General features: G+C 41.7%; 2 protein-coding genes and 1 long non-coding RNA gene across 3 annotated transcripts; 2 read left to right on the top strand and 1 right to left on the bottom strand.

Annotated features, from left to right (window-relative positions):
• The first annotated feature begins 13 nt into the window (after window positions 1-13).
• mettl17 (methyltransferase like 17) lies at window positions 14-6,609 on the top strand. The gene is made up of 14 exons (XM_014140686.3): window positions 14-210; window positions 410-551; window positions 689-838; window positions 1,010-1,097; window positions 1,189-1,270; window positions 4,729-4,802; window positions 4,889-4,983; window positions 5,073-5,143; window positions 5,231-5,338; window positions 5,439-5,507; window positions 5,603-5,653; window positions 5,750-5,842; window positions 5,984-6,174; window positions 6,259-6,609. The coding sequence occupies exons 1-14, from the start codon at window positions 142-144 to the stop codon at window positions 6,344-6,346; spliced, it is 1,371 nt and encodes a 456-aa protein (XP_013996161.3). The 5' UTR covers window positions 14-141; the 3' UTR covers window positions 6,347-6,609.
• A 323-nt stretch (window positions 6,610-6,932) lies between these two features.
• Window positions 6,933-11,976, bottom strand: sdr39u1 (short chain dehydrogenase/reductase family 39U, member 1). Its single transcript, NM_001139664.1, is given in 6 exon segments — window positions 6,933-7,474; window positions 7,623-7,775; window positions 7,898-8,019; window positions 10,585-10,667; window positions 10,954-11,060; window positions 11,811-11,976. Coding segments are annotated over 6 exon segments (909 nt in total). The 5' UTR covers window positions 11,827-11,976; the 3' UTR covers window positions 6,933-7,046.
• A 963-nt stretch (window positions 11,977-12,939) lies between these two features.
• On the top strand, window positions 12,940-14,147 carry LOC106569371 (uncharacterized). Its single transcript, XR_014380350.1, has 3 exons — window positions 12,940-13,242; window positions 13,706-13,745; window positions 13,931-14,147. It is a non-coding gene; the product is annotated as an uncharacterized LOC106569371 (long non-coding RNA).
• Window positions 14,148-23,588: the final 9,441 nt, after the last annotated feature.

Below are 23,588 nucleotides of genomic sequence, written 5' to 3'. Positions count from 1 at the left end.
CCTTAGCGTTTTCCTAGGCGGAAGTATTTGGTAAACGCACACGTGATCGCTTCGCTTGTTGTGTCAGCTAGGTAGCTAATAGCTAGCTATTTAGTATAGCTACTATTCCATGTAGACATTTGGGATTGTTAAAACGAAGATATGGCTTTTCGAGCTTATGGTGCGCGTGTCCTTTATCAAAGGGTGGTTGCTGTGAGGATAATGTACAGAGTATGTCTTGTTTTTGCTCTTCTCGCCCTGTCATTGAGCCATTCTCTCAAATGTGCCCTTTTCTTCTATGTTCCATCCTTAATTTTTTGTGACCTTAAAGTCTAATTGAAGACTGACCATCCTTATTCATAGGTTGGGAATAATAATATTGAGAATGTTAATGTCAGTTATGTCTCGAATAACTTGTCTTTACCCATAGGCATTAAGTGCAGAAGTGCATCCCCAATCCCACGCAGACTTCCTAAAAGGTGCTCCCCACAGGAAACACCCAGGAGTGACAAATTTGAAGACACTGCGCCTGCCAGATGAACTCCAGAAAGCAGCACAAGCTATCATTCATGGTAGAGGATATTTGACGTCCATATCTCAATAGATTTACTTCTTGCCATGATATTTATTTTGAGTAATACAATATCACGAGACAGTGTTACCATTTAGTGACAGTGTTATTCTAGTCTTTTATCCTCCCAACTTGCAGGCACAGAAGTGAGTGGGTTGGTTGGCAAAACACGCAGTCTCACCAACTTCCTGTGGAGCAGGAAGAGAGCACCTGAGGATGTAACACTGAGGGAAAGAGCCATGGCCCTGGAGAAGAATCTGTGGGAGAAGACAAAAGAGAAGGGTGGAGGTGACAGATTTAATACAAATGGATGTTAAAAGAAAGAGAGGGGCAGAGATTGGCAATATGGAATGTTGGGAGTGAGGGAAAGGTGAACTGGATGAACGACTTCCAGGAAAGTGTCTTGTTCAAGATGGAGAACATGTGGTAGTGTGAAATTAACGTCTGTTTTTATTAAAGATGTAGATCTTCAACTGCTGGAGACCCAAATCACAAAGAAAGTGCTGTCCGATCTCAGGAAGACAACATACCACTGGTCCCCTATGAGGTAGCTCTGTGTGTTTTCCTCAACTATGTTCATCTCTGCATGGTAAGCTTAAAGTAGCATGTAACTTAATATTTCTGTCTCTCTGTCCTAGGTATGATGAAGAGTTGGGTGTGGTGTACATGGTTGCTAAGCTGGCAGGTGGCTACGCTGCAGTGAAAAGAGTTCTAAATGAGGTAAAGTAATCAGTCTTACCACATACAAACATGCTTTATATACAGTCTGATCCCCTCTTGCCAACAGTGGGACCAGGGGCGAAAATCTGACATCAACTTTGGAGGGGACAATTACATTAAATTTTCAAGAGCAATTCTTGAGGGGGACACCAAAAGTAGTGCTGTAACACATAGCCTACGTTGTAATATGTTAAATGTATATTGAGGAACCATACTTACTACTACTGGATAATTGATAGGTACAGTAGTTAACAGAAGGGTTGTCCCAACTTGTTCAAATGTTTAAATCATCATAATACTACTACTAATAATAGTTATAGCAGTGTTCCTTATCAGTCCAGTATGTCTGCAGGTATTTGTATTTACAACCAGCAATACCAAGAAAAGCCAGTAGGTGGCAATGGTACTGTACACTGTATGGGTGCAGTTTTCGTAAATACTATGAACATGGTGTGATCTCGTCTAAAATAATCTCCATTGAGTAACATCACAAAGTGTTTCTCCGTATTGAATTGACCTTTTAATTTTACTTTTTCTGATACATTTATAAAGTCATTAAATATGTGCCACTGGCCTGAGTCTACTACAATAGCTTTACAAGAACAAAAAGCTAAAAATAAGTACAGTTCTAAAAGCAAAATAACTACTTCAATGAATAACCCAAATAAATCAACCAAAATATCCTTCAGTCTGTGTCTCAACTCTTCAAACAGCAGCTATGGACAAGTATGTCACACAAAGTATGACATTTTAAATAAAATAACATGAAATAAATAATTAGTAAGTGTACTGTCATGTACTAAAGCCTCCTGAGGACCTCTGCTGCCTCTCCACTGCTGCTACAGGGGTATTTGTTGTGAAAGAGAGGGATCTGCACTGAAAGAGAATCTATGTTTAGCTCTGGGTACTGATCTAGAGACTCATCCAACTCCCCCGTGAGAAGCGCTCTTTCCAACTTTTGCAGGACGTTTAGACTGTCCTGGTCAGAACGGTCGCCAAACTGAACCTCCACACCATCCAACACAAAAAAATTCTGCCCTATAGTGATCCACTGCTTTGCCAGCAAATCGTCTTGAGTGTGTCTCAATGGATTCAATAGAGTCAATCAATGTTGTTGCTTTCTCATACAGTGCAAGGTAGCTTTCGTCATTTCTCTTGCCCCTAAGAGATGACCACACACACTCGACTGCAGCCTGCATACCAGAGACAGTCTGAGTTTTCTTCTGCAGTGAAATGTTTAGACATTCAAGCTCTCCAAGAACAGCAGAGGCAAGTGTGAGGCCCAACACAGTCTTGCCTTTGCTGAAGTGCTCGAATAAGCCACTGGCGGTTGAAGCTGTCTTGGATGCAGTTGTTGCCATCTCCTCTAGGCTGCTTAGTACCCGCTCATACTGCCCTAGCACAGCTCTAATAGCAGTATTCCGCACAGTCCACCTCGTTGGACATAGGGGTTTCAGGGTGGTCAGATTTGTATCTTTGGACGTGGCAATTGATTCAAACATGCTCTTAAACTTTCCTGACTGGCCATAGAGGACACCTAACTGATGGACCCAAGAAAGGGAATCCCGGATCAGTGGGGAGGCTGTGCAGCCAGCCTGTGTAATCAGATTACACAGTGTGCTCCACAATGCACATAGAGGGCTAATGGCTGCTGCCTCCTCACAATTGCCTGTGCACCTGTGTATTTTCCTGCCATGTTTAGAGTCACCATCGTAGCTCTGCCCACGTAAGCCAGACATGGGCAAATTGAGCCTCAACAACACATCAGTTGCCACTTTCGCAATGCCCTCGCCTGTTGTCTCCGACACCCTGTATAGCCCAATAAACTCCTTGTGAGGGACAAGGTCATGGTCAACATAACGCAGGCAGACACTCTCCTGTTCAGCACCAGAGACATCTTGATTACCATCAACAATTACTGAAAATTGTACAATCGGAAGAGACCTAATCTCAGCTGCAATGCCTTGAATGACTGTATTGGCCATGATGTTCAGAATTTCATTCTGTACTCCTAACTACCGGTACCCAAAACTACACAATTAATCAAAACAGCAATACCATTGCCTTAAACAAATCTTAGTTCAGTCACCAGTTTAAGTTGAGAGTGGGGGTATCTATGGCATTTTCCAATTATGTCCCTATTTTACAAGATAACAAAAAAATTAGAACCTTTCATAATGTTGCCAAACAAAGACTCAACAAACTTACCTGAGACTCCCTGTCTCTGCCAGTCTGTCCCTGCATATCTGTCCCCAACTCTGCTGTCTGTGTGCCATCTGTTGCCTGCTCTGCCTAATGACATCAATGTGAAACATTTCTATTAGCATTTCACTTCTTTCTTATGAACATTTTATCAACTAGTCTTTGAGATATTAGGCTACTAGGGTTCTTACTTTGCGTTTTGGTGTAGTGAAAAATACTCTGATGTCCGTCTTTTATTTTTCTGCCATTTTTCTACCTGGCTGGCTGGCTGGCTACACACACACACAGTGTGTAGGTTATTTACAGTAGGAGATGGGCTTCTATCATCTTATCTTCTATCATTCTATATGGACTTCGATCTAAAAGGTAGCTAGCAAATGTGAAACGGATTAAAATGACAAGAGTTGACAGCTGTATGAGTTCACCATTTACACAACATATGCTGCAACCTTTTGTAATTTTAATAGTTTGTTTCATATTGGCTGGCTTCCAACAATAGCTGAATTTGCAAAGCTAGTGAGCACCAATTCCGTTTCAGTGGTGTTTGCTATAATCTTTGTTACCCGAGTTAAATAAAGTTGAAATAAAATAAATAAAAGTTCCCTTGCGACAATTTAGCTTTTGCAACGAGACCATTAAATATATTTAAGACCATTGTCTTAAAATTAGAACCTGTTCAGTTTGGATTTCAGTTTATCGCTAACCTTATCACAGGGACTTTGAAGCACTAACTTACATCATCTGCACGCTGATTTCGGAATAAATTGACGATAGCAAAGATTCCATCTTTGACGAGGCCACATAAATGGAATAGGTACTAGCTAGCTTAATAGTTAATATTTGCGCGCTACCTCTGCATATTCAGCTAGTGTGTGTGCGCGATTGACTGGCTAACCTCACGTCAGTTACGTTCATTGAGTGCCTTTCAGACAGTAGATACGACCTCTCTGTTACAGAGCAAGCTAAGGAACTGGCAGTGGATCAAACCATTGTGAGGCAAAGGGTGGGGGTGTCGCAATCTTTTGAAACTTAAAAACGCGCTATTAAGTGTCTATAATCAGCACAATTGCTTTCATTGCGTATTATTAATATTATTTAAATTACATAGTTATGTTTCAGTGATATATTGGGGGGGACAAATCATATTTTTCCCAGGATGGGGGGGGTCGTGTCCCCCCCGTCCCCCCCGGGATTTCCGCCCCTGAGTGGGACCATTGCATGACCCTCTCTCACTTTTTTTTCATCACTCTTTCCAGATAAAGAAAAGAGATTCCTCCTTCTCCCCTCATTCTCTCTTGGACTTTGGTTCAGGATTAGGAACAGCTGTCTGGTGAGGATCAGAACAATAACATCATTTCAGTTGTCTGTCTGTGCAGTGAGACTTCACATTTAAGATTCCCCTTCCTTTTCTCCCAGGGCATCACACTCATTTTGGGGTGATACGTTGAAGGAGATGGTGTGTGTCGACAATTCTGGGGCAATGAACACTATAGCAGATCGCCTTCTCAGAGGTACAGTATGCACCTCCAGTCATTCATGTCAATGTACAGGGAGCGAGACAGAGAATTACAAAATCATTATACTGTTCTTTGTTGAGCAGGCAGCAGCGAAAAAGATGAGCCTGTCATCAAACAAGTATACTTCCGTCAGTTCCTTCCTGTCTCCCCTAAGGTTAGTCTAGTTACCTTCAATGTGTCTAGTTATGTGCAAGACTAACAATGTGATGGCATTAGTGATGATGCGGTGTTATACTTTCAGGTGCAATTTGATCTGGTGGTGGGGGCCTTTTCTCTGTCAGAATTGGCCAGTCAAAAGGAGAGGGAAGATGCCATACTCACTTTGTGGAGAAAGACCAGCTCTTATCTGGTTGGTGAAAATGTTCCCTCAAACCCCGTCCATTATACAATAAGTAATATTACCTTGAATCACCCCAACCTCTTTTCTTTGAACTCTGCTCTTGTTGTAGGTGCTGGTAGAAAATGGGACCAAAGAGGGCCACCAAATACTTATGGATGCCAGAGACATACTACTTAAGGTCTCACTCTCACTACCTATACTATAGTCACCTGCTTTTAATATCTAAATACATGAGTCATTGAAAGTATGATACCTTTATTACTCTAATCCCAGAAACAAGAAAGAGCAGCCCATGACCCTAGAAGACCATCAGTGTTCGCCCCAGTATGTTATTATACATGAACCACCTTACATGAACCACATTGTCTCATTCGCCAGTTTATTTCACCCATGTGTTTTTTTTGTCTGCTTTGTTTTGAGTGTCCTCATGAATCACCTTGTCCCAAGCTGTTCCAACTGCCCTTAGTACCCTGCAACTTCTCTCAAGCCTACAGCCCACTCCCTTTACCTGGGGTAAGAGATCATTCTGAAAGATCTGACTGTATTTTCTGGTTGTTGGCCTACTTGACCATGTGTTCATGAGATAGTTGGCACAACAATGAATGCAAGTTAATCTGGCCTGTCCTATTCTTAGTCCTGTTCTTTCTTTCACAGGCTCCAGACCGACTGACCGAGAGGTTCAGCTACCTGGTTCTGTCAAGAACAGACTGGGCAGGTGGAGAGGGGCTGGACTGGGCCAGGCTCACAGCACCAGTGCTGCGCAGGCCGAGACATGTTCACTGTCAGGTCTGCTGCTCTAGTGGAGAGATTAAACGGGTTGTGGTGACAGCCCATCGACATGGCAGGTACGTTGAATCCTCAACTAGCATCATTACACTTCCACTGTCCAAGTTAAACTGCATACATGACTGATTGTATCCTTTCCACAGAGACGTGTATCGCTGTGCCCGGAGTAGTGATTGGGGAGATCAACTGCCAATCATTCAGCCAGAGGATGACTCAAGTAATTTAGACTGACCAGTCAGTGCCATTATGAATGAACGAGATAGAAACACCCTCCAAGGTCATCCTTCCTGGTGCTGTGAAATCAACTGTTCCCTTCATAGACTGATCAAAAACAGGTTGACATCATCAGGCTGAGGATAACTGACATGTAACACCAAAATTGATTAAAGCGCAACTCTCCTTCTAAAAGGGTCTGTGGTGGAGATTGTTAATGTGAACATTGTTCAGTATATGACTGTCAAGGACACGGCAATAAAAGCGTATGATTTGTTAAATCCTGTGTTTACTAAGTGAATAAGTGCCAATCACATTCATCATACTTTGAGCAGAACCTCCGCTCACCCCAGTCCATAAATTGCATGTTGTTTCCTGTAATGGGGAATAACATATTTACATTGTAAATAAAACTGAAGTTCAAGTGCTCAAATCATGTAACTCATACACTTACTTCCAGTGAGTTACATTCTGAGGTCACAGAAAGCTCTAGGCTGAGAATGCACTATTGGCTAACGTGTAGAAGATTGTGTGTGTGTATATATATATATATATATATATATATGTACATATTCCTTTCTTGCAGTGGACACTGGACACTTTCTTTGAAAGACAGGGTCCATCTCATATTTATTCAGGAAAAAAGCTCACATCAGTGAAGTTCTCTCACATTACAAAATCTAATCTCTTCAGTCTCTTGACATCTCCTGTTTCACATCTAGCTCCCAACAATCTCCTTCAGGGCAGAGCTCAGGTCTGGGTACTGGTACTGAAAGCCTGACTCCAGAGTCCTCTTGGGTTCTACTTTCTGACCCTGGGTTAGCACTATGGCTCTCTCTGAACCCATTAGGGCATCAATGACAAATCCAGGCACAGGGAAGACAGTGGGTCTCCTCAGAACCCGGCCCAGCTCTTTGGTGAACTCGTAATTGGTGTTCAGTGCTGGGGCGACACCATTAAACACTTGAGGGACAGCAGAGGGGGTGTCGGGAGAGGGCTCCATGGCATGAGCGATGATTCCAGCCAGGTCAGAGACATGGATCCAGGGGAATGGTTGTCTGCCAGACCCCAACGTGCCTCCAAGGCCTAACCAGAAAGGAGTCATCATCTGCTTCATGGCACCACCATCACGACCCAGTACTACCCCTGTTGGAGGAAGGCAGTAGAGCAGGGGTATCAGTGGTGAAATCACAAAAGACTGCCATCTCATTCAAAGGACCGTATTCATATTAACATTGTCCAGTTGTATCTAACACACATACACACACTCTGATAGTAAATGTATAGTACTCACCTGGTCTGATTACTACTTGTCTGGTATTCTGTGCAATGTTTTCAGGAAGACGCCCCGCCAACTCCCATTCCTTCACCAGTCTTGACAGGAGGTCAAATGGCGTCCACTCACTGTCTTCTGTGTACTGAGCTGTTAGACTGGGTTTATAACATGCTGTGGGGAAGAGACAAAAACAAACCAACAATTATGGTAAGAATATTGTAATATTTTTTGTGACTATCTAAGGATGCTTTAAGTGTCATTGAAACTTTATGCAAGGAACCTAGGATACTTACCTACACCTGTGACAAGGACCCAAGCATGAGGGGGACTGGGAGACCCAGCAATGGCTTGAGCCAGAATTGTGGTTGTGTCAACCCGACTGGAGAACAGATCCTTCCTATAACCCTCATTCCACCTGTACCAACATGGAGGAGGGAGAACCAGTGGGGTTGAGAGGGACAAACATAAAAAGAAAAGAGAGAGAGGGAGGCAAAGAGTGGTATGGAAAGAGTCCAGTCCATGATGGATATTAACCTGTATTTAAAGCGTTTTCATCAAACTGTCCCCTTTTCTTTTTATGTCAGATAGGGCCTCGGATCCTCAAGTTCTACAGCTGCACCAGAGAGCATATTGACTCGCTACATCACCACTTTTTATGGCAAATGCACCACCCTCGACCGCAAATCGCTACAGAGGGTGGTGCAGACGGCCCAGTACATCACTGGGGCCGAGCTCCCTGAAATCCAGGACCTCTCTATCAGGTGGTGTCAGAGGAAGGCCCAAAAAATTGCCAAAGACTTCAGGCACCCAAGCCAAAGACTGTTCACTCTGCTACCGTCCAGCAAATGGTTCCGGAGCATCGGCTCTCGAACCAACAGGCTCCGAGACAGCTTCTATCCCCAAGCCACAAGACAGCTAATTAGCCACAAGACTGCTAAATAGTTAATTAAATGGTTACAAGGACTCTACGTTGGCCCAATCTTGCAATGACTATGCACACTCACAAGACTATATATACGCACTCACACACCGACACAACACACTCACACACTCATCATATGCAGCTGCTACGCTGTTCTTTATTTTTACTGTTATTATTATCTACAGTGAGGGGGGAAAGTATTTGATCCCCTGCTGATTTTGTACGTTTGCCCACTGACAAAGAAATGATCAGTCTATAATTTTAATGGTAGGTTTATTTGAACAGTGAGAGACAAAATAACAAAAAAATTTCCAGAAAAACGCATGTAAAAAAATGTTATAAAATGATTTGCATTTTAATGAGGGAAATAAGTATTTGACCCCTCTGCAAAACATGACTTAGTGGCAAAACCCTTGTTGGCAATCACAGAGGTCAGACGTTTCTTGTAGTTGGCCACCAGGTTTGCACACATCTCAGGAGGGATTTTGTCCCACTCCTCTTTGCAGATCTTCTCCAAGTGACGTTTGGCAACTCGAACCTTCAGCTCCCTCCACAGATTTTCTATGGGATTAAGGTCTGGAGACTGGCTAGGCCACTCCAGGACCTTAATGTGCTTCTTCTTGAGCCACTCCTTTGTTGCCTTGGCCGTGTGTTTTGGGTCATTGTCATGCTGGAAAACCCATCCACGACCCATTTCCAATGCCCTGGCTGAGGGAAGGAGGTTCTCACCCAAGATGTGACGGTACATGGCCCCGTCCATAGTCCCTTTGATGCGGTGAAGTTATCCTGTCCCCTTAGCAGAAAAACACCCCCAAAGCATAATGTTTCCACCTCCATGTTTGATGGTGGGGATGGTGTTCGTGGGGTCATAAGAAGCATTCCTCCTCCTCCAAACACAGCGAGTTGAGTTGATGCCAAAGAGCTATTTTTTGGTCTCATCTGACCACAACACTTTCACCCAGTTGTCCTCTGAATCATTCAGATGTTCATTGGCAAACTTCAGACGGGCATGTATATGTGCTTTCTTGAGCAGGGGGACCTTGCGGGCGCTGCAGGATTTCAGTCCTTCACGGCATAGTGTGTTACCAATTGTTTTCTTGGTGACTATGGTCCCAGCTGCCTTGAGATCATTGACAAGATCCTCCCGTTTAGTTCTGGGCTGATTCCTCACCGTTCTCATGATCATTGCAACTCCACGAGGTGAGATTTTGCATGGAGCCCCAGGCCGAGGGAGATTGACAGTTATTTTGTGTTTCTTCCATTTGCAAATAATCGCACCAACTGTTGTCACCTTCTCACCAAGCTGCTTGGCGATGGTCTTGTAGCCCATTCCAGCCTTGTGTAGGTCTACAATCTTGTCCCTGACATCCTTGGAGAGCTCTTTGGTCTTGGCCATGGTGGAGAGTTTGGAATCTGATTAATTGATTGCTTCTGTGGACAGGTGTCTTTTATACAGGTAACAAGCTGAGATTAAGAGCACTCCCTTTAAGAGTGTGCTCCTAATCTCAGCTCGTTACCTGTATAAAAGACACCTGGGAGCCAGAAATCTTTCTGATTGAGAGGGGGTCAAATACTTATTTCCCTCATTAAAATTCAAATCAATTTATAAAATTTTTGACATGCGTTTTTCAGGATTTTTTTGTTGTTATTCTGTCTCTCACTGTTCAAATACCATTAAAATTATAGGCTGATAATTTCTTTGTCAGTGGGCAAACGTACAATATCAGCAGGGGATCAAATACTTTTTCCCCCCTCACTGTATCCTGATACCTAATCACTTTACCCTGACTTTATTTACATATCTACCTCAAATCCCTCTTACCCCTGCACATTGATCTGGTATTCGTACTCTCTGTATATGTCTTAATGCTTGTGTATTTTATTCCTCATGTATTTTACTCTGTATAGTTTGGAAGGGCTCGTAAGCAAGCATTTCACGTCAGTCTACAACCGTTGCATTTGCCACATGTGACAAATAAAATCTGATGGTCCAGCACCATCCTCAGACAATTGCTTTCATTTTTGGAAAAGGCTTAAAATGAGGGCTCCATTGCTCACCATCGCAGTGGGTTCATAAGATTCTCCCCAGACAGATTGACAGCAGCCTCACATGGTGGGAGGCCACCAGACTCCAATTCACCCTGCAAACAGGGCATGAGATAGCTTTTTAATTATTGTTTATTAGGTGACACCATGTGTTATGTTTGGGTGTCAACATTAAAGATTCCAATAGATAACTTCAATAATAAATGCCATTTAGCAGATGCTTTTATCCAAAGTGACTTATAGTCATTCGTGCATACAAAGATCATGGTTATGGTTGCGAATATGAAGAATGGTTACTCTGTAGGAGTGAGGAATACTTGTATTATAATACTAAAGGAAAATTAATTACAATTATGCTATAAAATGAGGTCATAATCATACCCATGTGATCTTTCCCAGACCTGGCTGTCGAGAAATTATTGTGACTTCATGACCTTTGTTCTTGAGTAAACGAGTCAGCTCTCTTCCCACAAACCCAGATCCTCCTCCTGATGAAAATAAAAGGCAGAGAGAATATTACAAGCCAGGATAAGTACATGCTCGCATGATTGATTATATCAGTGGTTCTCAAACATCTCTTTGGGGACCTCGCGATGTTTCACAATTTTGTTGTAGCCCTGAAGTAGCTCACCTAATTCACCTAGTCAAGGGCTTGATAATTAGTTGACAAGTTCAATCAGGTATGCTAACTCTGGAATAGATCAAATACGTGGAACAGGTTTGACAACCACAAGATTAGATTAGGGAAACTGCTGTTACTAATTGTGTATTTTATTTTTCACAGTCCAAAACATAGACTATGCTAGAAATTTGGATGAGAATATGTATAAAACTCTGAACCTGTATAAACAACCAGCAATTACTCTAGGCATAAGAATCTTAGCTCACCAAACAACACAGATAACTGTTAAAAGAAACGTCATATTCACGCGCATGCGCACTTTGCTCAGTTACAAAACAAGGTAGTTGGCTACATTTATAAGGGTTTTTAAATGTGAACGAAATGTCCTTAGCAAAACTGACGTAGTTACCGCACACATGACATGGAACTGGAACCACAGAATGCATGTTTGATAACGATTTCTATAACTAGCTAATAGTATACGTCCAATGTAGCAAACACTCAGTTACAAGTAGCCAAGTAACGTTACGCTATTGAAGATCAGTGGTAACGTTAGGCCGTCATTGTAACTGACTTGCCTAGTTAAATAAAATAAAAATGTCTGATTTATACATACCTATTAACACTCTCATAACACACAATTTCTAGTTCCAGGGTTGGAATTCTGCTTTCATGTGTTGAAGGTGCACAGTACACTAACTAAAATTGCAAGGGGCGGCGGTAGCCTAGTGGTTAGAGCGTTGGACTAGTAACCGAAAGGTTGCTGACAAGGTTAAAATCTGTCGTTCTGCCCCTGAACAAGGCAGTTGGTTAACTGCCCTAACCCTGTTCCTATGCCGTCATTGAAAGTAAGAATTTGTTCTTAGCTGACTTGCCTAGTTAAATGAAGGTCAAATATAAAACAACAGTATACGCAGAAGAACTTGTACAACGGTTTCTCGTAGACATGTCACATGCCAAACTGGGCAGAGCCTTTCTCCATTTTTGTGAGGTAAGGAAAATAACTTACTGTCCTTTCGATCCAATTATACAATCACTATATTGTATTATGCTTACAAGCGGAGTTTTTTTAAACGCTATGTGTTTCCAGCAACACTTAAAACTAAATGGCAAAAATGTTAGACATAAAATGCATGTTTAGAAAATATGGATATACCAGATCAGTTATTAGCCAGTTATTGGTTTGTGAGTCAATTGGCTATTATAAATCAATATCAGATTAATGGAACAAATGTTTATTATGATAACAACATTTTGTTTGTATTATAACAACATAATAGTTTGATCCCAAATTATTGATTTGGACTGAACTAGGTGCCGGTACTCATTTTGGGTGCCGGTATTGTTTACATTAAGGTTCAGGAGCTCCATAATTCTTTTGAGCTAATGCTCTTAAAGAGGCACATGAGCTCAAGCATCCGGTGAGCTCCTACCCAAGTCAATTATTTCCTCTGAGAAAGTGTGACTTGTTGTATTCTCAGATATCCAGATTGAAGGGGGAAATTATAGCGAACCATGACAATTTCTATATTACATCTTGTCAAACTCGGGATTGATCTTTCGCGGCTTAAAGTATTCAGCGTTGATTCGTTCCACGCGGAACTAAAATAAAGACATGTCTTGGGGGGAGATACCACACCCGGAAGCAACATGCGTGTTTCCCACAACAACACGTGGTGTGGTAAAACCGATAAATGCGCCCCCAGTCCCCTTAATCAGTCTTTCTCACCTACTGCGGTTCGAGGAATATTATTTAAGACAAGAGGACATCAGCACATGTGGTTGATTTCGCCATAAGCTACCAATTCATTAAATTTGATATTAAGTTAGTTATTTTTTAATAGCTGTTTTTGTTAGATAATGTTATTTGATTCTAACTCAGTTTTGGATTATTTGCTAGCAGTTGGCTGGTAAGTCATTTTGGTGGCTAGCTTGCTAGGCTAGCGTTAGGCTAGCCTAAAATATCTTGATATTTTAGTTTTATCCGTCTTTTTTATTTTTTATTAAAATTGGTTCAATAAACTGACCATTCAAAGGCCTTGGCTACGGTAAGCATCTCATAAGTGTTTTCTTAACTGTTTGTGTCTGAGGATTGGGCCTAACTATCTAAAGTTATTTTTAACCACGAATTCGAGTGCCTTAGGCCCTTAAATAGACAGTAAGCAGGTATTGGGCACGAACTCTACAGCCGCTAGTTTGATGTTTAGTATTCCATTTGAACCATGATGGCAGCATCTCTAAACGTCGTTATTTTTTAGGGAATTTGGCTCAGAGGACTAGCCATTTGGCTTGCTACCTGGGTAATTACTATTACATCGCTAACGTAACTTACCTGTGACCACTTGCAAATGTTGTCGTCAAACCCAAAATGATGATTTGCATGTGAGTCCGTGTTTCAGCTGAACCTCGTGATTATAAATTCACTGCACTGACTGGGTAGACTGAATGTCAACGTTTAACACTTGTGAAAATGTGACTATAGGTAACTGACTCGTGTTTGTGTCACTTTAGAGAATCAAAGATCAAAATCCTTGCTCTGCTGGAAAATCGGGTAACTATCAAATGTTCTGCTCCTGAAACCAGCATTTCAGTAACCTTACTATGATGAGTTTGTTTCATGATCCGTGTTTCACCTGAATCCTAGTGATTATACACATGCGCTGAGTAAATTAAGGTGTAGTTGAAGAATCTCTTTATTCTGTGTTGTATTTACTGTTTCCATCTGTCTACCACTAGGTAATGGGAACTGCCACTGTAGGAATGATCACCGCTTCCATTCAACCCCTGGATGATCTGTAATCTAGTTTGAGGTCAAATGTATGTATCTATTGACTACGTATGTACTCAACAGTCGCTAACCAGATGCGTTTTGTCTGAGGCACTGTCGAATTGGTTCAAAATTGTACAAAATGTTACTTGTTTGGAAGTGTTCAATAAATGCAGTGAATGTTGACTCTTGTTGTTTAATTTATGTAATGTCATTGGCAGTTGTGGTAAGTACAATTACATCCTTTACTTCAGCTGTTACCTGTAAACAAAGGTTAGGTATGTTTTCTTTTCTGGGGGGAAAGGGATACCTAGTCAGTTGTGCAACAATGTTCAACTGAAATATGGCTTCTGCATTTAACCCAATCCCTCTGAATCAGGGGTAATGGTCTAGGCTACAGGTGGAATAATGCCTTTTTAAAGTCACTCAGCTGTGCTTACTTTCAACTAGCAGACATGGACAAGTGGTGTAGAAATGGTAAACTACGTGGTCATAGGAAATTTCATATTTAACTACGCAAGTCGGTTAAGAACGTTCAAAATTTACAATGACAGCTTAACCCGGACGACGCTGGGCCAATAGGGACTCGATCACGACTTGTGATAAAGTAGTGGTGACTCCAGCGATGCAGTGCCTTAGACTGCTGCGGCACACGGGAGCCACTGACTGCATTAGAAGTATGCTTGCTTTATATTCTCTAAAGTCTTGTAATATATGCGATATTATTAGTGGTGAATATTTTGCTATGTAACTGGACGACTTGAGTTGTTGGCCTTGTGCTTCGAACACACCAACCGCATTGCATTTTGGTACACCAGCATTTAATTTACAATGAAACGCTGCGTTTGACTTGCAGTGCGTTCGGTGTGGCGCATTCGTTCGATAATTCACTCTATGCGTCAAACTATGCTTTGACGGCTTGACATAAATGGTAGCAGAAGGTGAATTTTGCCCTTGAGCGCAAATCCAGTTGCGTAGTATATACCACTTGTGCGACGTAGCTGTGATCAATGATTCATTGTTTGAGCAATTTAAATTCACTCAAGGGTGTATTTAAAATAAAACGCGCCATTACGTTAGTGACCAATCAAAGCTCACTATAGCGTCACACAATTACTGGATTGGGTGACTAGCTGTCGGTTTCTAGCAACCACATGAAGGCAAGGATAGCGTGGCTAGGCCAGTGCTGCTTGTATAGAGAATGTTCTAATGGCCCCCAATTTCCACTAGCCACGGTCGTTTCGCCCTCGTGGGTGCTAGTGTAGAGGACGTCACGCTGCTTGTTTAGGGCGTACCACTTCCAATTCGGCGTGACCTCTGCATTGCTAGCACACGTGACCGACCTGAAGCCTCGCGAAAAGTATTGGCTAGTGGACGTGGGGACAGGTCAGGCAGTACGTTTCTCACATCCCCATGTGCTACACTAGCTAGCAGGCTAGGTATCAATAGTCCATCCAATAGGGGCTGGAAGCTATAACGCTTTTTCTGTTGGTCAATAGTGCTGTAAAGTCACGGAATATTTGCATAAACTGGAGTTTCCCAATTTTGGTCCCGCCCTCTATTTTGCGTTGCACAACAGTCTCCCGCTCACGTCACTTCCTTTGAAAATGAGTGTGCTCCGTCCGTTTCATCGCCCCAAATGTGTTATGTGGAAATGCCCTGTAGCTGTGAAATATTGGTCATATACCACAAACCCCTTAGGTTTCTTATTGCTTTTATAGACCAGTTACCAACATTTTTGCCTCGTACCCGTGGTATTTTGTAATTGCGTCACCCCGTCCTATGGTCGAGAAATCATTGGATTTGATTCAATGCCACTGCAACCGTAATATAATTTATTGATGCCTTTTTAATAAACCATTAACTTCCCCTTTATGGTTATTTTTGCACTCACCCTATGTTTAAGTTGTTTGCAAATGCAACTGGAGCAATGTAAACTAAATAATTGTTAGGGTACTCATTTTGAATCCACTGGTGACAGTAGCCCAATCGGCCGCTAGATGGCACTATTCTTTTTAACGACGTAAAAGTTGAAAGGGAATAATAGTTCATAGTAGTCTACAGATTCAAAATTGGCCGACACAACCCTTACAACATTTGCATTATGACATTTGACTTTCCCATAGTAACCGTGCCATTCCAAGCACAAACGGGAAATAAAAGAAAAATGCAGAACACAGCAGAATATCTAAACGGCCGGTGGCACGCTTCTTTTGATCCTAAAAATAAGAAAAAATTCATAACATTGTAGGAGTGGACCCTCAGCTGAGGCTTACGGCATTATAGATTTACCTTTTATAATGGGTGGCTCTTGGAAAATATCCTATAAATGTTATTTTAAATTAATAGCCTATCTATATTATAATAAGCTAAATGTTCTGATATTCTGCTTCTACAATTCTGTACCGATTTTCTTCATTTTAGGCTCAAAAGAAGCACGTTGTCCTCTTACATCTGGTAGGCCACTTTACAGGCCGCCGTGTTTTGTATTTATTTTTGTGTTCGGAATAGCAACGTTACTATAGGCTGCTATGTTGTCACTGAAAACAGGACTTTTCTAAATTTAAACTATCATCAATAGCCTAATTACGGCATAATTTATCGCTGCTATGGCGTCACCAGACCCCCTAAAGCCATATAAAAGGGACCCCGGCCCATCTAAAAGTCATTCATAGTCTTATCTATCAATCACGATGCCCAGAAGATGCAGAGCATACACCAGCTGCCCTGTCCTCAGACACCCGCCGCTGCTCTAGTGCTCTACCTGACCTAACCGCCCCCTCCCTGTTCTCCCCCGACCCCTGGTAGAGCAGAGATGTTCAAGTCTGTTTACCAAGACGACATTGAATGTTCCTGAGTGGCCTAGTTACAGTTTGACTTAAATCTGATTTAAAATCTATTGCAGGACTTAAATGGCTGTCCAGTGACGATCAACAACCAACTTGACAGATCTTTAACAATTATAATGTGCATATATTGTACAATCGAGGTGTGCAAATCTCTTAGATTTACCCAGAAAGACTCAACTAAGCCATGAAGTGCTTCTCCAGACCACTCCTCTCTGCAATGTGTTAATTCTACAGCCACTGTATACTGTGCCTTCAGAAAGTATTCACACCCTTTTACTTTTTCCACATTTTGTGTTACAAAGTAGGGTTAAAATGGATTTAATTGTATTTTTTTTGTCAATGATCTATACACAAAATACTTTCATGTGGAAGGCAATCAATACATGTTAGAATCATCTTTGGCAGCAATTACAGCTGGTTGTCTTTCTGGTTGTCTAAGAGCTTTCCACACCTGGATTGTGAAACATATGCCCATTCGTTGAAAAATTCTTCAAGCTCTGCCAACTTAGTTAATTATTGCTAGACAACCATTTTCAGGTCAAAATTGTACCTTGGCCACTCAGGAACATTCACTGTCTTCTTGGTAAGCAACTCCAGTGTAGATTTGGCCTTGTTTTAGGTTATTGTACTGCTGAAAGGTGAATTCATCTCCCAATGTCTGGTGGAAAGTAGACTGAACCAGGTTTTCCTCAAGGATTCTGCCTCTTCCTTCTGCTTTTTTATCCTGAAAAACTCCCCAGTCCTTAACGAATACAGTGCATTTGGGGAAAGTATTCAGACCCATTGACATTTTCCACATTTTCTTATTCTAAAATTGATGAAATAAAAATGTTTCCTCATCAATCTACATGCAATACCCCATAATGACACAGTGAAAACAGATTTATTAAAATTAAAAAAATAGAGGGGGGTATCCGGGTGGTCTGAGGTACCGTAACTCATTGAGAAGTGTCAAGCACAATGTAGCAGCCAAGTAGCCTACTATCTATGGAGGTGAAACGGACAGCACTCTCCAAGGTGCTAATTAATTCAAAGCATTTTAGACGTCACTGCAGTATGCCACATGCTTGAGTATAGCGCGGGGCTTACACAAGTCAGAATTTCTTAGAGCCTAATTCTATAGACATCAATGTACAGCAACATTTTTATACACTGTAGAACACCCGCCATATGCCACATACTCGGCTGTGGGGCTTACAAGATCCGAATTTAATATTTCAAGACATAAATGTAGCAGTAGAACAAATATCACAATATTGGAATATAACAAAACTCCCACAATGACTCTACCCATGTCAAGTCCATTTAACTCTCGAGTCAACTTTTTGCTCAAAAAATACTAGCTAGTAGAGGTGCCGGAGGTGATGCTGAACTGGCAGGATAATGTTTTTACTTTATTTATTTAACCTTTATTTAACTAGGCAAGTCAGTTAAGAATACATTATTTACAATGACACCTACCAAAAGGCCTCCTGTGGGGACAGGGGCTGTGATTAACAAAATAAATAAAAATATAGGACAAAATACACATGACAAAAGACAACACAACATAGAGACCTAAGACAACATGTCATGGCAGCAACACAACATGGCAGCAGTACAACATGGTGCAAACATTATTGGGCACAGACAACAGCACAAAGGAGAAGAAGGTACAGACAATACATCACGCAAAACAGCCACAACTGTCAGTAAGAGTGTCCATGATTGAGTCTTTGAATGAAGAGATTGAGATTAAACTGTCCAGTTTGAGTGTTTGTTGCAGCTCGTTCCAGTCGCTAGCTGCAGCTAACTGAAGAGAAACAAGCAAGGCATGTGTGTGCTTTGGGGACCTTTAACAGAATGTGACTGGCAGAATATCTCAGATAGGAGGGAGTGAGGCCTTAGAGGGTTTTATAAATAAGCATCAACCAGTGCGTCTTGCAACAGGTACAGTAGCAAGAAAAAGTATGTGAACCCTTTGGAATTATCTGGACAACCTACACTGTGAATGTTTAAATTATATAGTCAATATAGACAATAAAAATACAATATTTAGTGTGTTATTAGTTTAAGCACACTATATTTGTCTATTGTTGTGAAGATCAGATCAAATTTGATGACCATTTTATGCAGACATCCAGGTATTTCCAAAGGGTTCACATACTTTTTCTTGCCACTGTATATTAGCATCGCCGTCAGGAACAGTTTGCCCCTCACTCTTCTCACGCACTGACAGTTCTCTGGCTCGTTCTGGGTTCCAATTCACCATCTTTCTCTGGATTTTTGGACTTGAAAAATGTCAAACTCGATTGCCTTTTTTTATCTATTTTTTATTTGCCTTTCCCATGATTCAAATTCAGTAGGGAGATGACTAGACTAGGCTACGTGACGTGACTACGTAGGGACTATCTGACCACCACCACCAGGACCTGTGTCAAGATCAGTTACTTACCCCACTGTCCCTCCCCATAACCTTAATGTACAATTAAGAGAGCAGGTCTGGAATCAGTGTGGCAGGATAGGATGATTACATAGAAGGATCACCAAGCTTTTACATGATGGTCTGGGGGGCAGGAGAAATAACGAGGAGACAACTTGATTTAATGCTGATTGCTTTTATTAGAATGTCTACAGTGCGAACAGTGAAATTATGAAGAAATCATGCTGCGAGAGGTACCGGATCTGGGCAAATAGGTGCTGGAACAAACAAAGTCAAATCTGAGAGGAGCAGGATCCTGTTCCGGCAGGATCCGGCTCAAGTTAAGCACTGCACACCTGTTTAAAGAAGGTCCCACAGTTGACAGAGCAAAAACCAAGCCTTGAAGTCAAAAGAATTGTCCATAGAGCTCAGAGACAGGTTTGTGTTGAGGCACAGATCTGGGGAAGGTTCCCAAAAACACAGTGGCCCCCAAGGTGACAGTTGGGTTATGGTATGGGCAGGTATAAGCTACAGACAACGAATACAATTGCATTTTAACAATGGCAATTTTATTGCACAGAGATACCGTTACGAGATCCTGAGGCCCATTGTCGTGCCATTCATCCGCCGCCAACACCTTATGTTTCAGCATGATAATGCACGGCCCCATGTCGCAAGGATCTGTACACAATTCCTGGAAGCTGAAAATGTGCAAGTTCTTCCATGGCCTGCATACTCACCAGATATGTCACCTATTGAGCACATTTGGGATGCTATGGATCGACGTGTATAACAGCATGTTCGAGTTCCTGCCAATATTGAGCATCTTTGCACAGCCATTGAATCCACAGGCCACAATCAACAGCCTGATCAACTCTATGCGAAGGAGATGTGTCGTGGACCATGAGGCAAATGGTGGTCACACCAGATACTGACTGGTTTTCTGACCCACTCCCTACTTTTTTTTAAAGGTATCTGTGACCAACAGGTGCATATCAGCATTCCCAGTCATGTGAAATCCATAGATTAGGGCCTAAAGAATTTATTTAAATTTACTGATTTACAAATATGAACTGTAACTCAGTAAAATCTTAGACATTTTTGCATGTTGCGTGTATATTTTTGTTCAGTGTAAATACCTATAATGCTGATGAGTGAGATGGGAAGCGATGTGAATTATGAGTTTACTAGATTAATTAAAAGTGACGATCCATTCAGACCAGCCTTACTGATTTAACTTTCATAACTACATTTCTTCTGGAAGATATTCAGTCTCCGACAGCTCATCACAGATATACGACAATGCTGTGAATCTGTTTACAAAGGTTATGGTCAATCAAGTCATGGACAACTTCTCTCAGTTTTCTGATTCAGTAATGCAGAAAGAGTACATTGGGCAATAAGGAACATCTGAAGATGGGGCCAGCGTCCATGACAGAGAGGTGGACATCTCAACTGTTCTCCCCACTGAGTCTGAGGTTGAGAAACAGTAATACCTGTCTTCCTCAGGCTAAGGCTGTCTGGAAAGGCAAAGGGAAGTTCAGCTTCCTGTCAAAGATCAACTTCAAAATTATCTCTAAGGTAGACAAAAGATCAAAGTTAAAGTTGAAATATCACTATTACATAGAGTTGAAGTCGGAAGTTGACATACACTTAGGTTGGAGTCATTAAAACTCGTTTTTCAACCACTCCACAAATCTCTTGTTAACAAACTATAGTTTTGGCAAGTCGGTTAGGACATCTACTTTGTGCATGACACAAGTCATTTTTCCAACAATTGTTTACAGACAGATTATTTCCCTTATAATTCACTGTATCACAATTCCAGTGGGTCAGAAGTTTACATACACTAAGTTGACTGTGCCTTTAAACAGCTTGGAAAATTCCATTAAATGATGTCATGGCTTTAGAAGCTTCTGATAGGCTAATTGACATCATTTGAGTCAATTGGAGGTGTACCTGTTGATGTATTCCAACACCGACCTTCAAACTCAGTGCCTCTTTGCTTGACATCATGGGAAAATCAAAAGAAATCAGCCAAGACCTCAGAAAAAGCATTGTAGACCTCACCAGTCTGGTTCATCCTTGGGAGCAATTTCCAAACGCCTGAAAGTACCACGTACATCTGTACAAACAATAGTACGCAAGTATAAACACCATGGGACCACGCAGCCATCATACCGCTCAGGAAGGAGACGCATTCTGTCTCCTAGAGGTTAATGTACTTTGGTGCGAAAAGTGCAAATCAATCCCAGAACAACAGCAAAGGGCCTTGTGAAGATGCTGGAGGAAACAGGTACAAAAGTATCTATATCCACAATAAAACAAGTCCTATATCGACATAACCTGAAAGGCCGCTCAGCAAGGAAGAAGCCACTGCTCCAAAACTGCCATAAAAAGCCAGACTACATTTGCAACTAAACATGAGGACAAAGATCATACTTTTTGGAGAAATGTCCTGTGGTCTGATGAAACAAAAATAGAACTGTTTGGCCATAATGACCATCATTATGTTTGGAGGAAAAAGGGTGACGCTTGCAAGCTGAAGAACACCATCCCAACCGTGAAGGACAGGGGTGGCACCATCATGTTGTGGGGTTGCTTTGCTGCAGGAGGGACTGGTGCACTTCACAGAATAAATGGCATCATGAGGAAGGAAAATTCTGTGGACATATTGAATGAACATCTCAAGACATCAGTCAGGAAGTTAAAGCTTGCTCGCAAATGGGGTTTCCAAATGGACAATGACCCCAAGCATACTTCCAAAGTTGTGGCAAAATGGCTTAAGGACAACAAAGTCAAGGTATTGGAGTGGCCATCACAAAGCCCTGACCTCAATCCTATAGAAAATGTGTGGGCAGAACTGAAAAAGCGTGTGCGAGCAAGGAGTCCTTCAAACCTGACTCAGTTACACCAGCTTTGTCAGGAGGAATGGGCCAAAATTCACCCAACTTATTGTGGGAAGTGTGGCGTACAGCAGGTCAGCCACCAGGGGGAGACTCGTCGAGGCCTGGTGACAGACGGAGTCTTCATCACAAGGTGATGGTTCCCTCTTCTGGACATGCCAGGTCTCCACGGGCTTTCCGGCCAGGACTAATTGGGGCTGATTGTGGTTTGTGAGTAATCAAGGGCTGATTGAACACCAGCTGGACATGTCCCATAAAGCTGCCAGAAGGGCAGCACATGGGAGAAGGGACTGGGGGAAGAAAGGTTGCTCCTGTGTAATTGGGGACAGTTCCAGAGATAAAGCTCAGTTTTGTTCCCCACAGGATACAGCAAGACCCGGAGCCCAGAAGACAGTATCCCGGAGAGGGTCTCATGGGGGAGACCTATTCTTTTCTTTTGGTTTGTTATTCAAATAAACACCCTTGAAACCGAGCAAATCCTACTCTGTCTGTGTCTGATCTGTATAAACGTTTTGACCAAACCCCCTTGTCTGCCACAGAAGCTTGTGGAAGCCTACCTGAAACGTTTGACCCAAGTTAAACAATTTAAAGACAATGCCTCCAAATACTAATTGAGTGTTTGTAAACTTCTGACCCACTGGGAATGTGATGAAAGAAATAAAAGCTGAAATAAATCATTCTCTCTAATATTATTCTGACATTTCACATTCTTAAAATAAAGTGGTGATCTTAACTGACTTAAGACAGGGAATATTTACTATGATTAAATGTCAGGAATTGTGAAAAACTGAGTTTAAATGTATTGGCTAAGGTGTATGTAAACTTCCGACTTCAACTGTATATAATTTAACAGTTTGTCATGTACCTGTATATGCTGTTCTTCTGCCAGTTACCACACAATATCCTATTCAAACAATGACAATATATCTCAGTTTTCAGTGAGAAACCATGTGAAGTGTTCTAGAAGTAGTTGAAGAAATGCACTAACAATGTCTGTTAACAGTATCTTTCTTTGTGTGGTGCTCCAATTAGCGCTCCAAGAAGAGCAACCAGAACAGCAAGGCCTCAGAGTTAAAACAAGACCAGGCTAGGATTCCCCATGAGGATGACTATTGCATACGTAAGTCCATACATAACCTTCTGCGATGGGGCTATGTTCAACTATCTAAATAGAATGAAAAATGTTTAGAGTATATTAATCTTCCAATCAACAATGTTGTTGGGATTTTATCGTATTTCCAGTGCCACAACATTAGATAGTCATTACAGTAAATAGAATAGTTGGAGGAGAATATGTTTGATGAACATAAAATCATGTTCATGTCTTTTGTCCCTACCACCCCACAATGTGCCACAAGCTTCCATGTCTTCACCAGAGGAGGATCTCCACTGGAGAAACAATGCAAATGCTCCATCTTAGTGAGGATGTGTTCAGCCATTAACAAAGGCTGTGTAACACCTTCAAACAGTT

The sequence above is a fragment of the Salmo salar genome, chromosome 14 (genome assembly GCF_965601325.2).
Source record: "Salmo salar chromosome 14, fSalSal1, whole genome shotgun sequence".
Classification (NCBI taxonomy): Eukaryota; Metazoa; Chordata; class Actinopteri; order Salmoniformes; family Salmonidae; genus Salmo; species Salmo salar.
The sequence above is the reverse complement of the archived record's forward strand: the minus strand, read 5'-3'. Positions and strand labels throughout refer to the sequence as shown.